This window comes from Anoplopoma fimbria, chromosome 24 (genome assembly GCF_027596085.1).
Source record: "Anoplopoma fimbria isolate UVic2021 breed Golden Eagle Sablefish chromosome 24, Afim_UVic_2022, whole genome shotgun sequence".
Lineage (NCBI taxonomy): Eukaryota > Metazoa > Chordata > Actinopteri > Perciformes > Anoplopomatidae > Anoplopoma > Anoplopoma fimbria.
The window spans coordinates 24069399-24087320 of record NC_072472.1 but is presented as its reverse complement, the minus strand read 5'-3'; the positions used below and the strand labels follow the sequence as shown (position 1 = coordinate 24087320).

The following is a 17922-nucleotide window of genomic DNA, read 5'->3' as shown; positions in this document are numbered from 1 at the left end:
TGTGGATTTTATTTATGGCTGTCATCACCTGGCAACTGTAACCACAGATATTTGAATGTAGAGGACAGGACATGCATATTCTATTCATAGTCTAGAATTCATTTATTTGCCATGTATCTAATAAGAATTGAATCTCATTTTCAGTTAATGATCCAGGTGCCATAATTCCGTAAATGCTAATATTGTGACCACCATCCTGCTATTCCTCATTTATTCTTTCAAAATAAACTACGGTATATTTGCTCTGACGGTACATTTATTATGTTTGAAATGATGCACAGATTGCTGTACCATTTCATTTTAAAAGAGTAAGAGACAAAACTGGTCAATTGCGGTTTCTTAGGACCACTTGTAGTTTCATTATTCAAATGAGGAATTGGTCAGCCTGACTATAAGATGTATATGGGGCTCAGTTCAAATGTGGGCACTGTTCCACACAGAGCTGTGCGCCGTGTGGGGGTGACTTTGCAGACTGCGAGTAAAGCATGTGTGCCGTTGAGCCAAATCTGGAACCAAAACCTCCACGGTTTTAATGACGCTGCACACTTGACAAGATCTTACCAAATGTAATTGCTGCTAAGCCCAACCCTGCAGGCCGGCGGTGAGTGGGGGGAGCTGGGGGGAGGCAGGCAGCCCTTGGCAAGCTGCCTGGCAAAGATGGTGATTTTCCATAAGCCGCCAACAACAGAGTCTGAATGTCTGAACCCCAGCCATCCAAGATAGACGCTTCACTTGGTCCAGAAATGCAGAATAGAGAGAGAGTCCAAGAACATAGTTCAACTATAGTAAATCAGTGTCACAAGTTCACACACACACACACATGTACGCACACCCCTTTACACCCTCCCCTCACCTCCTTAGGGACCCTTTGTTCACACTGCGGTGATATTTTCATCCCGGCTCTCACTGGATGAGCCAACAGCTCAACTACAGCACCTAATGTAAACAATGCATGTGTCATGATGTCATAAAATGAATGGGATTCACAGCGCGTTTCCATGGCATTAATTGGTTCTGCAGGGTTCTGTCCGCACTGCAGCACCGGCAGTCGTCAGGTGTCCCCGGTCCAGACACAGTTCTCAGCGGTACAGCTGTAAACCATCCATACACATTCCTTCCTTCCCTGTCTGCCACAAGCTGAGAAACTCACACACACATGGGCACACATGCACACACACACATATGCACACATGGGGACAGGCTAGAATTAAAACTACAAGCTAGTCCAAGGAAAAACTTTAATGATTGGACGTCAGAGCAGGCAGAAATTCAAATTGTGAACCAATCAGATTCTGTGTCCCTTCGCTCCCCCCACTGCCACCTTATTAGGCGACCTCCCATGTCTCTCAAGTTTCCTGTCCGCCCGGTTGCACCCCGTGAAAAATGGCATCATCACTGTACTGGTTTTGTTGACCATATAAGGTATGATATGTATTGCCAGCCCCCTCCCATAGTTTAAATGAATATGATGTTTTAGAAACTGAGGCCTACTTTTCAAAAGAAAACATATTTTTCTTGCATGTTCATACAAATCCTATTAGGGTTTTTTTCTTGGTTTTTTTCAGTTTATTTGATATTAGTTTATGTCAGAAAATATTCAGTTGGAAACTGTACTTCATGCACAGCAAACCCTCATTAAGAATATTTAGAGCTAAAATAACTAGACAGGCCACTAACTATTTGAGAGTCTAATAAAAAAATGCAATTGATGCATTTTTGGGAAACACTTTGCTAAATGAAAAACATCAGAAAATGTAAAAACATAAATGATCTGGTTCAGGAAAAATAAACAATTTTCTAAATGTCTGAAGGTGAAAGTTCCCAACCTCATGATGTGTTCATATCAACAGTCAATGTCAAAATTTGTATTTTTCTTAATGGAGGATATCATAGTTTGCAACAAAAAATGTATTACTTTTTTTAATCAGCAGTTTTATTTGCAGTTATTCATTAACTGTGAGCGCTCTACATTCACTTCTATTCTGTTCACAAATATAAATTGAGTTTAAAGTTTAATCTGAAAGGCACAAAAAGATGCTTATAATGGAAAACATATTCATACTCCCATATAGCCAGTGCAGTCTATAATATACAAATTTGTTTCAGTAGGGTTAGGGACTGATTTAGATTAAGGCGTTTAAATATCTTATTTTTAAGCACAATTCTATGTAAGGAAAAATTAAACATACATTTAAGGCTTAATGCTACAAATATTTATTTAGATACCAAAGAGACAGCTGTTACTTATAAAGAGCTATGTAAAATAAACACTTCAACATTCAATATGACTTAAATATAAATACTTTGATATATTGTGAATTTCACAGCATTTTTTAAAAAGCAGTAATACAGTAATTACATTAACTTTGCAAATAAAGAATAATCTTGTTTTCATGAAAAAGTGCAACAACTTCAAGATGAAATCTAGAAATAATAACGAATGAAAACCTTTCTACAGTTTTTGGCTGTAAAATCTATATATTCTACTGAACAGATTAAATTACTAACTTATTAAGGCCTACAAATTAAGAAATATTGCATCAAATATTTCTTTGTAAAATTCAATGTCCTCTGTATATTTTTTATTACCACTCAGAATGAAAGAATTTATGTACAAAAAACGATGAATTTAAATTGAACAATGTAGCGTGGTATGGAAGTAATCATTTTAAATATTACCTAGACATTGAATGCGTCTTCCAAAAATATGAAGGGTCCCGCATCAGGGGTTTCTTTTACATTCCCACTGTGTTCCCAGAACAGTTTAGTTAAAGTCCAAACAGATTAAGGCTCCTCTTCCCAGAAAAGGTATATTGGGGAAAAATCTGTGTCATTGCTATGAAAAGAGGCTTCTGTTACCCGTCAGGAGGGATAGGGCAAGACCAGAAGAAAAAGCAAGAATTTGTGAGTCACTGGAATGACCAAAGTGTGTTCTCTTGTTCACACACTCCCAGTGACAAAGGATTTAATAACTGGCCCTAGATGTCAGATACATGCATGCAACAACCAGTTTATCACTTTGAAGAAGCAGTTGAGCCTCGTAATTCTTTTGGGATATTTGACAGGTGAATCTTGGTTTTATAGCTGTGAACTTGAGGATATTTATGTTGGCAGGATGGTCATGAATTAAACACAGGACTTAATTGATTTTATAAAACCCACCTTTTTCGTTCAAACATTTAAATAAAAAGATATTCCCTTTAACAAGTTGAGTATTATTCGGTGAGTAAATGTTTTTTGTGATAGATATACATATGCAGGCATTAACCCACCAGGAGCTCGTCATCACTTACGCATTTATCTTGGGGAATGTAGATAAATTAAAACTAAAAATGTGTAAAAACAATTAAAGCTGCATGTTGGGGGATTGGGTTCTAGAGTTTTTTTTATCAATTAAAGTGAAGCATGGTAATTTGGGAGGTTTTAAAAACACAAATTCTAAGATTTAGTAAGTGAAAATCACTCCATGCACATTCCATTAAAATATAGTTCAAGCAGTTTGCACAACTGTACATCTAATTTCTGAGGATCTAATTATTGTGTTTGTCAGTTTATTAACTTGCTCAATAATTGATGACAAATTGTTGGAGGCACATTTACAGGATGTAGAAATCCTCCAGTTGCAGCTTGTTCTCATTTAAAAACAAGCAGAGATTAAATAAACACACTTTTCACAAATTTTTCGTTTCATTTGGCCACTATGATGTTTTTAGATATAAAATGGAAGAGAAAAATAATGTTAATACACAACAATAATTTGTAAATAAGCTGAAACATCAACATTCAGAGGGGATGGAGAAATCCTAAAAGCAGATCTTTGATTATAAAATGTTATCTTAAATTGAGATATGATCCTAAATGTTTTGTTTGTTTTAACGTGGCATTTGATTTGGCTTAAGAGCATTCATTAAAAATCATTCCAGACTAAACACATTTATTATATACACTTCTGTGATATTCCCTCTTTGACAGAAATGCTTCGGGAATCAAAGAAAAAACTTTAACTCTTAAATAAATGTTTCAGGAGCCCAATTTATTATTTAAATCCAAACAAATCTACCTATCAATCTGAAAGTTTCCAGGAATTAATTGTGAATAATTCATCATGTGAAATATAAATCAGTGAAAATCAAATTAAACCGTTTCAATCTGTCAGACATAATCCAGTATTAATGCAGTAGAGATAGTGTGATATGTATCTGATAGAAGCTCTACAACAATAATTAGGGTTATAAATAATTGTTAATTTGCAATTAGCTGTAAAAGTCAGTGAAGCAGGTTTGAGATGTCTCCTGTAAATACAGCAATGTCTAAATTATGCATACAGTCTGTGATCAGTATCAGCTAAACATCAGGACGTGACTAGTGATAATTTAATCACATTTCTTTCCCACTTCTGCTTTTTTTCAGGACTTTGCCACCCGTGCAAAGGTAGCAGTGCAGAAACTTATCCAGAGGGTCGGCTTCTTTGGGATTTTAGCATGTGCTTCTGTAAGTCAAATCACACTCAAACTTTTTCATTATATATAATATTCTTCTTCCCCATTGTGGCATTTCAACAGTTTAAATCAGTTTTTTCATGCTTTCAAATATAATTATTTATTGAGGTTTGAGCATCATTAAAAAGAAAATGACAGATCTGAAGTGTTCATCGTATAAACAAGAAATAGATATTATGAAATGTGCAATTGAAAATGATTGGATAGTCTAATGGGACTATCAGCGACCTTCTGTACGTGTACCTGTAGAATACTGATGGAAGAAATTTCAATACTGTGCTAAATAGTTTAATTCACTTTCTCTATGTGGTTTGTTTTGTCGTTCTTGAGGTGAATTTACACAATATCAAGTCTTATTATCTCTATTTCCCCCGCCTAGATTCCAAACCCCTTGTTTGACCTTGCAGGAATAACATGTGGACATTTTTTGGTCCCCTTCTGGACTTTTTTTGGGGCAACACTCGTTGGGAAAGCAGTCATCAAAATGCACATACAGGTGAGCTGCATTTCAAATAATATAAAACTATGTAAATAATACCAGGAGCGATTTTTCCAAAAATGAAAATGCAGACTTGCATACAGTAAAGCACAGTTTCACAGCAGTGGATAAATAAAGTGCTTGTCTTGTATCATTTCCAGAGAAACGGCTTTACTTGTTTGTGACAAAGTTTGAGTTTTGTTTTCTTTAATTTCATCAAAGGGTGAAGTGTGTGAAATAATGAATCACACTCAAGCACACAGTATCTCTGTGTAGTATTCAGCTTGTAGTAAGGAGGCCATTTTGTGCAGCCAAAGTAGGGGGAGTCAACCATTTTGTGATCGCAGCTGCTGCACCCCCAGTGCATTGTACATTAGACCAGTCAGACTACAGTAGATTGAGAATTTATGGGAAACTAAAGGATACATCGTAACCCTTGAATAAGAAAGTGCTGTTAGGAGACTTGGCATCCCAAACGTTTCTTCTAATCCTGGAAAATCCTCAATTTGCGTCCAGGAATTTGCAGTATGTCTGTGATTACTGTCAGGGGCTTGACTTTCTGTTTTCTTAGGAAACGGAAGAATCTGCTCACTGTGATTCAGAGAGAAAGGGTTAAAAGCAAAGTTTTTTTACTTGGCCTCATTCCTTATCATATGCAGAAAGCATTGTCCTGCACCCAACTGAGAAAAAAGGTGGGGTGGGGGTAGAACCTAGTGAGCGCAAGCTAAAGCTGATAAACATTGTCTATGGGAGGTGATGGAGAAAGAGAGAGGGAGAGATTTGTGAGGGGGAGAGTGGGGGTTGCATGCATGTCAGGCACAGTACCAGATTACACCCAGGGGTCCCAGGGGCCCCCCAATGACAGAGGTGTGTCCCTCCCTCGGTCACGGAAAGAAAGACTTCACCCGGCTCTCCGGCATTTCTAGGGGCCCCAATCTCTCCTGTAGCTGCTTGGTTTAATTTTCTTCAAGCTCAGGTTTTGCTTCTAATGCAAATGATTCTGCAGTTTACAGCATGTGAGCAGAAAACAAGAAGTATTAGAGGGAAGCACACTGCAGAGCAGGTGACGTTGTCCCTCATGGGCCAAGAGGGAACAAAAGGGGATTTTGAGGCTTGTGGTGTGTGTATGTGTGTGCGTGGGCGTAAAACTCTCAATGCTTCAAAGCGGGTTTGTGATCTGGGTTTGTACCTGTGATTCAGGTGTGTTCTCACTAGTCTCCAAGGAGAGGCTTTTTTGTTCTGCACTGCCTTCACCTTTCATGCTCATTAAGCTTCACGTCTAAATGTCCACTGTTGAATGGATACAACGACAGTGCCTTTGTGATGCTGTAGGTCACTTGCAGATGATGGGTGATGTCATGGAAAAACTTGTGGGGCCGTTGAGATAGACAGAAGTCAGACAGAAGAGTGTGAGGTGTAGCAGAGGAAATGGATTGTCATATAGCAAAAGTGAAATGAGAGAAATGTTTTACACCCTTTGACTTGTTAACATGACAGTTAACGCAGAATACACTCTTCTCCATATTTCTGTCAGTTCACTCACTGCACCTCCTGGTTTTTGATAATGAGTGTTCCTTTTCTGTAAACGATTGAGAAATGATGTGATGCTTCCCTCTTGTTAGTGTATGTGTGTGTGTGTGTGTGTGTGTGTGTGTGCGTGTGTCAGAATGGTAATGACTGGAATGTGCGTGGCGCTTATCAGTATTATCAGTAAACCCATGAGCGAGTCAATACCATGTCACCGTCAGTTTCCCAGCAGACACATTTAAGGCATCTTAGTCAGCTTCCCTGTGTCGGCCATGTTGCTGTCCCTTTCTCCATGCTTATTGTGGGACTTGTCAGTGCCATTTGAAGAGATGTTAGTGAACAAAATCAATATTCAGGTGCAAAGCTCCAAAATGTCTTCCTAAAATTGGGGTTAAAAAAATGTGCCATCGGGGGATTCATTTACTGTACCGCCTCATGTTTATTTTCTCTGAGGCACAGAAAATAGTTCAATAATAAATGTCAGAATTTTTCTATTGTTGCAGGTGTCAATTATACATTTTTGTAACACTGCCAACAATTTGACTGCGACTCACTAATTATGTCTAACCTTCAATGAAGCCCTGAGGCTTAACACCCACACAAATTCAAAGACTACGAAAGCACACGTATGACCTGGATGGCATGTTACATAACCTGACAAAGAACACTGTAACAAAGCGCGCTGTCACATGAAATTAAAATCAGCATTGATATCTTCAGTGTAACCATGTAAATGTGGGTGTTGTAGTGATGTGGCTGTCACATCTATTCCTCTTCACTCATAGTGCCATTTATCTTACTCTGTATATTTCCTATTATTTTTTCCAGTCTAAACTTCCATTTTTTTAATTGGTGGTTGCTAAAACCCTCCCAGCATTTGCATTTTAAAACCTCTAATCAATATATTCGGTATCAATAGACAGTGGAGGTCATAATTGAGACAGATCTGCATGTCAGAAAGCAGTGTTTTATTTAATTTGATCAGGGGGGTTTTTAGCAGCAGAATATATATTTTAATGTGAAACTAGCTGAAGCTACACATTTATATTGAGTGAAAATATTCAAATCCAAGATGACATTTGTATGGCTCCATCATTACATAAAATGGAAAATTCTAGATGTCTCATCTCATGTATCATTTTATACACTTTTCCCTGTAATTCGGCAGTATATATTTAGTATTTTTGGAAACCTTGGGATCTGGACTAGAATTTAAAATAAGGTTCTGTGGGTTTGAACAATCCTTTTCTGCACAACATAAGTTTGTAATGATGGACCCGCCAAAAGCTCTGTTGGGTTAAGCCTTTCTAATGGCATGTTGAAGGCATCTAGATGTTACTGGATCAAACCCCATTTTTCGCGGTCAAAACGCATGTTTGTTTATAAGAATACAGTAACCTACAACAACTCAAGAGGGCAATTAAAGGACCTTAAAAAAAATCAGGTAAATGATTGTGTGTGTCCCTGCCCCCCTGCAGGAGGACACGGCTGGTATGAGCCAGAATGGCTGCCAGTTGCCTTTCTGGCCCGATGACTAAGCAGGAATCAGAGCGGACAGGAGCCGGCCTCCAGGCCCCCACTGAAGCAATGACACATCTCCTTTGATTCCTCTACTCCTCTATCCATCCATCCTTTACACACACAAACACACACACACACACACTCTTCTGGTGTGATATACTGACCTATTGTACTGTGTTGGTTGTGTGTCATAGAGCCTAGGCCTTTTATTTCTTGCCCTTCCATGACAACAGGGCTTATTCATGGCTGCTTTTTAGACCAAACCGCAATGCTGGTGCATGGCGGCATGGGCTTGGGCATAATGGGTAGTGTGTGTGTGTGTGTGTGTGTGTGTGTGTGTGTGTGTGTGTGTGTGTGTGTGTGCGTGTGCGTGTGCGTGTGTGAGGAGATGTTAAGGAATTACTTATCAAATTATGATGCACATAATGCCTTGTTCTGCCCCCGTGCAGTGACCTCATGGTTCAGTAACTGACTCGCTCTTTCTGTGTGTTTCTTTGTCACACAGAAACTGTTTGTGATCGTCACCTTCAGCAGGCACATAGTGGAACAGATGGTCTCCCTCATCGGGTGAGTAGGCCTCAATTTGTGTGTGTGTGCGTACTTGTGTGCGTTTGTTTGCTCACCAAAAGTACCCTGTGGGGTGTGCAACTATCACACATGAAAGAGTTGATGCCAAACTTGACGGTTGAGGGACCTTTTTTAGGTGGTCATGTGGCATCCAACTAATTCATGTCCCTTTGTGTGAAATTTGCCTCCTCCTCTTTGCGACTCTGATGAAGGTCACGTAGAGTCAGAGGTAGCTTTGAATTAAACATGGTGATTCTTTTGGAAGATGTGTTGCTGCTTTATCCTGCTTGAAATGCTTTGTGCAGACTTTAAAGTTTTGTCACATTTTGTTCTCCGTTGGGCCTCCTCACTCTGCTGTTATGGTCTACATTGTGATTAATGGCTTGGATTTTTCCACTGGATGACTATAGGCATGAACATGTTCTAGTTTCTAAACAGGACGGGATGAACTCTTGTCTGTCAGTGAAACCTCCCCTGTACTATTTCTCTCATGACGCACTGTTGTCGCCCTTTTAACAAATCGGTTGTTCCCTACCTGATTTAATAGGGAGCTGCTGCCAAAAGAGAGGGCCTCTAATGAGTGTCCAAAGATGGATCCTCCTGATCCAGCCTTTTAATTTTTCAATAAAATAAGGCCCTTCACGTGTCAGACAACGCAGACAGTATGTATTATTATATTCCTTTATTGATCCCCATGGGGGAAATTCAAGATGTACTAATGTTTATTAGCTTGAAACCTCTTGGTAGGAAAGAAAATATCGAGTTTGAGTTACAGATGAGGGTGATTTCACGTAGGAAACTTATTTGTGCCAGTATTTGTGTATGCCAAGCTGGAAACGGCATCAGTGTTGTCTTGAATTTACGGCATTAGTTTTTTTTGTAAATTAAGATACCGGCTTTAACAAGAAGCCATCAAGCAGGTTTTGAAGACAAAAACAAAAAAATAAAAACCCAAAAGAAAATGTAGCAATCACACACACACACAAATTCTGTGCTAGATGTAAGCTGAGAGAGCCTTGGTGCTGGGTGTGGGTGCTAATGCGTGCCGTGATGGGTGTCCTTGTAGAGATGCCAGGGTTGCAGCTGGAACCTGCCCTCGACACACCTGCTGGTGGGAGTGTTGTTTATTAAACACACACATACACACTCATGCGCTCCTGACCTTTCTCTCACACACATACACACACACCGGGATGAGATTGCATCAGCTCTCATCCTTGACATGTTGTCTTTTTGCACATTTGCTTTGTTTCTCAAATTAATTTTGTAATTCTTTGTCATGAGACAGCAACTTCAGAAGCTGCTGTTGCTCTTTTCTCCAGGTGTGTATTTTATTAAATATATGTTCTGATTGAGGTCTAATCAATGAAGCTGAGATAGCACAAGCTATGCCAAAAAGTTTTTAGATGCGTGTGTGTTGGGTTGTGAAAGTCCTGTCCCCTCTTGTCAGTCACTGTTCATTGAGCTGCAGACGCAAAGCGACAGATCATTGGTTATTGACAGGTTTCAGTCTGACTCACTGCCCGCTTCTTCTCTAAAGGAAGTTTCCCTCATTACAACTTGTCAACCGTCAGCTTCCTTCCTCGTTGAGGCCTTTCCACCCTGAGCTCTGATTCTCTGTGCTGCTTTCACTCTCACTCACACATCACCTTATGAATGGGTGACAGCCTTTCATTTTTAACCCTTTAAGGCACAGACAGACCGCAGTGTCAGTGTTAACTGTGCAGGTGCTTGAAAGTAAATATACACCTTTACACCCACTTAAATGCCTGCACCTGCAGTTGCCCCCACCAACTGTGCTCAGTTGCAAGTGCATGCACACACATTAACCCTTTGTGGCCACACATACACACACACACACACACACACACACACACACACACACACACACACACACACACACACACACACACACACACACACACACACACACACACACACACACAAACGTTTGTCCTCTGGATGCCCTTTTTTTTATACTATACATCTTGGTTTTTTTTCTCACCTTAGCCACAGGACTTTTACAACATATTCAGCGGATCAATTAACACCTGTTTAAATATATATATATTTACTTTTCTTTTTCTTTTCTTTTTTAATTGAGTGTATGGAAACTATTTTCTGCAAAATAATTATTTCTTGGTCTTGCCTAAAAAGATTCCTAAAATAATTACGTTGAGCAACACCTTCAGAAAATGTTTGATGTTTTTGAACAAATTCCTAATTTTGAGTTTTATAACATCTGGATTTTTTTCTTTTCCCATGTGAAATACTTTAATATTGTGGAGCAGTAGCTTTCCTTTTTCAGCTGTTTTTGCTTTATAATTTAATAAAGACAGATTTTTTTCTTAATTTCAAATAGAATAAAAATGCAAAATGTGTCTTTATTGTAGAATTTTAATATATGGGCTCAGTTTTTATGTTTTTGTTTGCTTGACTCTGGATTTATTGTCTTTAAATTTAGGGAATAGTATTTGTCTTTGTCTTTGACTGAAGGGACTGTGTTGATTTTCATTCTCACATGACATTAGTACAATACTACACAATAAATGTTCTACTCTTTGCATGTACACAGACACACAGAACCACACACACACACACACACACACACACACACACACACACAGGACACAAAGGTCTGTAATCTCTGAGTGTAATGTCTTACACAGAACATGTTTGTGCTGAAGAAATTTCAAATGATCACACACTGAAAATGTACAAAACAATGAACTGTTATCTTTTCTTATTTCTTATAAAGTTATTTCACATAATTTATTTATTAAAATAATTTATCCGGTCCATAACAAAACACACAATAACTAATTTCATCATCAGAATTTGCGGATAGTTTCAATCTTAATAGGAGTAATTTCCTGGTTAATCCCCTGAATTGCTTAGTTTACTGTGACCTTTAATTTTTTTAAAGAGTTTAAATAGTAGTGAAAACTGAAAGTTTTGGTGATATGTGAAAAATGTGCATGTGTGAGCATGTTTGTGCCTCTTAGCTTTATCTAAGCATTTATAGCACATTTATTTCCTAAATCGTGACTGAATTAATCAGTGGCTGCTGGCTAGATGCTGTTTATGATTAAAGTATAGCATTATATTTTGGTTATACTTCATTTTGGTAATTATTGATGGATATTTCAGGGCGTGTCCACAAATTATTCTAAGGTTTCATTAAGAATATATTCTGTCACTTAAAAATCTTAATTATTTTATATATTATCTTATCTCCAATAGTGGCCTTTTTTTAGGGATGTTTCTAAAGGTTTACACTCATTCATCACGATTCAAATCTGAAAAGTAGTTTTTCTCAGAATGACAAATGGAAAGTGTGTTACAGAAATTCAGCCTCACAGAAGAGCTTTGGGTCGCGTCATGAGGCTTTAAAACTATCAACAGCCATTTTCATCACCTATGTTAACAAAAATGACCAACTCTAGTTTTTTCTTTTTTTACATGCTGGAAATAAAATGTAGAGATTATGCAAATTACCTTTTTTAGAACAAAATGAACATAAGTGACTTTTATAATTTCCATTATACATTTATTTATGTTCCTTTTGAGAGTGAGGCAAAAAATAGTGTTTCATGGAAAAATAAGTTCTGTCCTTTGACAGTTGTTCAATCTTGTTCTTCCATTTTCAACTAGTCTGTTTGGGGCAAAAGAAATGCGTGTCAGACCTTTCAAACTTGATATATTACTTCTTCATGTGTATTGTGTAAACAGATTTCTATATCTCCCACAGATGATTCCACTCTTGTTTTCCTGCCGTGCAGAGCATTTAGGGTTACATCTATAACCCTCTGTCAGCAGTAGTACGATAATAATAAAGATAATTTTTGCTTTGAAGTACCACAAAGTCACAATAAAACCCTCCACGGATGCCTCTTGGGCTGATAACAACAACTGATAACCCGGTCTGATGGAGCTGTGTGTCTGATCAGACTTGTTAGGTCTCCTATGTCCTGTGACTAATGTACAGATGTCTCCTCTTCAAGGACGGCGGTGCGTGTACAGTCATTGTTTAAGTCAGGAAATTTTTTGCAAACGCACATGAAGCAAGGCTTTGATCAAGATCTAAAGCACTAGTCCGGTCCAGAGGTTTCATGCTGTTAATTACTTAAAAAAAATAATTTAGCAGATTTTTGCCTTTAGTCATAAAACAACCATGCACAGTTTTTCCATCTTTATTAACAAGTCTTGAGAGTTTGTAGATTTGATAGAAATAAATTGACCATATACTTTTTTGTTTTTTGCTTCTATTTTAACAAAAAATTGTGAAACTTTTGAATAACATTATATCATCCACATTTTTAATTATACCCTTACTCTATGGACCTCTAACTGAACACTTCACCTTCTGAAAAACACAGTCTTATACCAAAACATGCTAATTTTCTACACTTGATTTTCCTTTAATTTAGTGTGCAAGTGAGGTCATAAGAACCAACAAGCCCATGCTGCTGTGCTCCATATAATGTCAGGGCATCAGATTAATCTTTTTGTCTGGCCAGTCCTCCCTGTCCTCTTTTCTCTTATATCAGCTGGGGCTTCGTCAGCCAGTGAGGTGGTGAAATACAGCAGGAAGAGCTCAAAATCAACCATAACATGCAGTAATGGAACAGGGAGCTTTCCTGTGTTTGACATGCTGTCTCGGCCTCAAGTCCCCTAGTTTGATTTGTTGTGAGTCGCCTTGTTTAGGCGGAATTGCTAACTCTGATTCATGCTGCTTTTTCAGCCACCATATGTGATGATACATGAAGAGGGAAAAATAGTTGTCTGCAGGAGTCCAGTGTGTTTACACTGGGTCATTGGTGACAGTGGTGGGATTGAGTTTAGTTTTTTATATTCTGTCTGGGTAAGACAACGTGTGAGGTGATAATGTTTGTGAGAATGTGGAAAAGAAATAAAATGAGAAGAGAGGAGCAGAGACAACAAGAAGGACACCATTACAGTTTAATCCTATTATATCTGATCTTCTGGCTTTACACTTAAAATGACTGTTCTCAATAATCCATCATCTTGATTGAGTTAGCCACTGTATGTGTCCTGTATTGAGCTTGACAAATCCCTCAGACTCATGTGTCAAGGGAGGCCTATCACTGTCGGGCTCTTGGGGAGAAAGCCATTGAGATGCAGAGAGGAAGAGATGAGACCTGAAAAGATTATCCAGTAGAAACCGTCGCACGTCTCCATGAGAATGCATCCATTTCCATGCCAGTCCATCTCTAAGGCGAGAGTCCATTACCAGCACAATGGGCCCGCAGATGGCTGTTCCTGCCACACAAGGCTGTCGGCATTCGAGGACCACAGCAGGCAGGCCTGCTCGGTGGGAGGCCAGAGGAGAGTCACAGGTCAAGGAAGGGCAGTCGGGGGTTCTATGAGTCGCCCACCGGATCTCACTGGAACTTGAATTGTTCTTTTATAATATTATAATGAGAGTAAAGACTCAGTTGTTTAGCTGTGATAGTATACCCTAACTAGGTGCTCTAAGGTTGTTATTGGAGTAAGCATCATTTATACTGTTTGTTCTGGTTCCTTTTTTTGCTTTGGATCTTTGTATCAGTGAATTTGTACTAAAAAGACACATTTTGGAAGTTATACATTGGATTTGTAGAAGCCTCAAACGAGGGATTATTACAGCAAGCATAACCTGTTTCAATTTCAAAATGGGCACCTGACAGACTGTAAAAAATAATGAAACTGTCCTTTAACAAAATCCATTACCTTCTTTTGTTCCTGTTTCTTACTAATGTGGAGGTCACAACATATTCTTCTGGACGTTAACTGTCAAATAGTTCATTTACTGGAGAAGTGAAATTGCTGAGAACCATGCAAGCTATTCTGGGTTTTCACAGTTGTTCAGTTATTTCTGTGCGTGTATAAGAACTAGAGTTAGGGGAGAAAAGTCTGTTAATGCGAGTTTCCACTGAATTTCACCCATCTTGAACACACACCCTTAGCTCATATAGAAACTAGGTTTGTGTGGTTTCATGCTGAATGTGGGGTTGTCTGGGTTGAAGGTAACTGACGCGCGTCGTCTTGTAGGAGTTGAAAGCAGGGAGGGATTTTTTTATGTTCTCTATGTCACCATATAAGTCTATGTGGAGCAAAATGCACAAATTGGAGGCGAAGAATTTCCTTGGATCAATTAATATTATCCATTCAATGAAATATACAGTACAAATATACATTTATTTTACATGTGGTGATGTAGAAGAATGTGTGGGTATTTTTTTAACTATTCACAACTGTGTCACATGACTAATACTATAAATAGCCCTCCCTGAGCAATATGAGCAACGTCTTCCCATTAACCCAATATGCCAGAAAGGGAGTATTTTTCGATGCTATTAGTCACCGGGTGCTCTGGTCACCTGAGAAGCGCCCAGACAAAGATGGCATTGATCAGTCCTTCCATAGCCTGCCCTTCTCTCCTCAAACAGTCTGACGCCTCACTTGGGATGATGGGATCAGAGGCAAACATGGCAAGACAGTGGGAGTGAGGGATGGAGCTGCAGGTCGCGGCCCGACTCTCTCTTTTTATACAGCGTCGTTAAGTTTAATGCGAGGCCCGGCGGGGCGTCCATTTTCTCATCTCACCCACTTCCAGTCTGATTACCTTGGCCCACAAGCTCTGACAGAAATACAGAGGCAGTAACAGTCAGAGAGATGTTTGACTCCGAGCCAAAGGTCTTACCACAGCCATTTAGAATAATATCAATCGCTCAAGAAGACTTATGGTTCGGATTGTGTGCTGTGGGCCTGTGTCTGCAGGTAATAGCACAATGAGGGACTGAAAGGGGGCGAACAAAGATCTGAATATAATTGTACCTTTGATGAGTAAGTGTGTAAATGTGTCTGTTTGTGTGAGTGAGAGAAAGAAAGACACAAAAAGAGGGAGAGGTCAGATATGTGTTCCAGCCCGGTGTCATATTATGTGCCTCTCGGGCACAGTGTGTGTCCCAGGACTTCCTGCTCTATTCATCCCTGATTCATTTGTTTTGGGTCCCAGTCTCACACTCATCAAATCATTCCTACACATGCTCAGGCCAAGGCGATTAAATCACTAAAGTTTTTATTCAACAGGATGGCAACTGGCCTGTATTTTGTTTTAGGAAACAGTACGCCATTGATTCATTTTTAGAGCAGCTCATTTATCAGGGGGAACACAAAACTGAAAAAAGCTCTTAATCAGCATCATCTACTGAAGTGTATTGTTTTGTGAATCCCATAAACTTGTAATGTGTGCTGTGATTTCACCAGTTGTCACAAGTATGTGTGTCTTCGTCTGTGTTGTGTGAGAGAGGAGTCATCCCAGACAGGACCTGACTCAGAGGCCAGCCGGGCGACCGCCCCGGACCCCACTACCCCCCCGGCCCTGCCTCCACCACACCTCAGTCAAAACAGACATGTTGTCCCTGATTATTTGAGAGGGAGGAGAGATATTAAGGAGGGTAAATATGCTCGGTATTGTTGCTGGTGGATCAGCCCGAAAACCAGGGCAGCCATAAATCTTGATTATGAGGAGTTTGTGTTTTATTTGTTTTATCACAGACGCATAAATCATTTGCTTATTATTTTATTTTGTGTCCAACTTCAAAGATTCACCACTCTGAACACAATTCATTACTTTGACTGAATGTTAAGACGAGACCGCTATGGGATCTTATATCACGTTCACACAGTATATCAGTTTAATTGGGAAATAATGTAGTATTTAGCTTTTTGTTCAGTTGTTGTTCCAGAAGACATTCTGTAGCATTCTGTCACACAGACATCAGGAACTTGTCTGCACTCGGTGACTGCAAACCACAAACTCTGCAGCATGTAAACTCAAATGCATGGCTATACTATATGTGCAACTGATCAGAAACTTAATCAGAACGCTAAAATCACTTTTGGCAATTTGACAATTTTTTTTCCTTTTGTGATTTACAAACTTTGTTGCAAAAAAACAGATTGAATTGACCTTGCTGCCTGTCTTAACGCCGAATACTTCCTTGCTGTTTTGTAAAGCAGCCACTTATAGAGCAGAACATACAGTCTTGAAGCGGATGATATACAGCTTTGTGGCTTTTGTAGGTTGTAACCTATGTGGTTGTCTGAGCAGCATGTCACGGTGTATATGAACCACACAGACTGCATACAGTCCCACAGTGTACTGTATACTGAAAAAGTCCCTTACACACACCTTTGTGCTCACTGGCTAGCCTGCTGCGTTGGATTAGTGACATACATGCATGTAGTCCACAGGACAGTCATACTTTAAACCGTCTCAAGTTCTCATTTATTTCAATGGCCATTCATCTTCCACCCCGTGACCTTGATTCTTGGTGTGTTTCAGCCCTTCACATTTATTTAGCATGTCGTAATGTGTTCATTTAAACCCTCTTGTCTGTTTCAGTTTTCTGACTTGCTGCAAAGTTTCCCATTTGCGACTAATAGAAAGTGTAAATTTAAGTAAGAATACAGTGGGTGTGGTTATCACCGGGTCATTAGGTGTCCTTTTGAAAAGAGGGCTAGACGTTGTCCCATAGGAAACAATGTCACCATAGATCCCACACAGCCGCCATTCCTCCAACCATGACATCACAGGATGGATGGAGACACAGGAGTATCAGCGATGCCCTACACCCCCTCTTCTTCTGTTCTTCCACCTCCTCCTCTATTTTAAGGCTGCCTGTCTCTGCCGCTCTACAACCAGCAGTATGACTTTTCTGGATGTGTCTCCAATGATATCTGACTCATATTGAACAGCCCTTTCTCTCCATTGGAAGGGTCCAGGCCTGGTTACACAGTGACCCAGCAACCCCACCTCCACACCCAGACCAGGAGAGCCTGTGTGGGCATGCAGACCTGAACATGGGGGGGGGGGGGGGTCATAGGGGTTGGAGGGCTGTTTTATGTGGCTGTCTGGGAAGTGAGAGGAATAATAGACTTCTATAATTGGTGCCCCCTGATTTCCTGGCAGCACTGCGGGCACCGGAGAGGATAGCATGTGTCCGAGCTTGTGCACATGTGTGTGCATGTGTGTGTGCTGGCTGACACAGATGGCTGTGGAGCAGGGATGTGATAAACACACTGGGCAGGGGATCTCCGTCCAGGAGTGGGCTCCATGCTTTAGTGGTGAAGTCACTGGGAAAAAGCCCGGTTGAACTGGAGGAGGAAAAAACACACACACACAAAACACACACACACACACACACACACACACACACACACACACACACACACACACACACACACACACACACACACACACAGATATTACCTTACAGCATTTTCACGTGAATCACAATTTGCCTCACAAGAAAGCAAAAC

General features: G+C 39.7%; 1 protein-coding gene across 1 annotated transcript in view; it reads left to right on the top strand.

Moving 5' to 3' along the window:
• The window catches only part of LOC129113425 (vacuole membrane protein 1-like), a 52418-nt gene that overhangs the window by 27132 nt on the left and 7364 nt on the right, over window positions 1-17922 (top strand). Inside the window, exons 8-10 of the mRNA XM_054625700.1 lie at window positions 4411-4491; window positions 4879-4995; window positions 8531-8592. Coding sequence (XP_054481675.1) covers window positions 4411-4491; window positions 4879-4995; window positions 8531-8592 — 260 coding nt within the window. The remainder of the gene's footprint in view (window positions 1-4410; window positions 4492-4878; window positions 4996-8530; window positions 8593-17922) is intronic.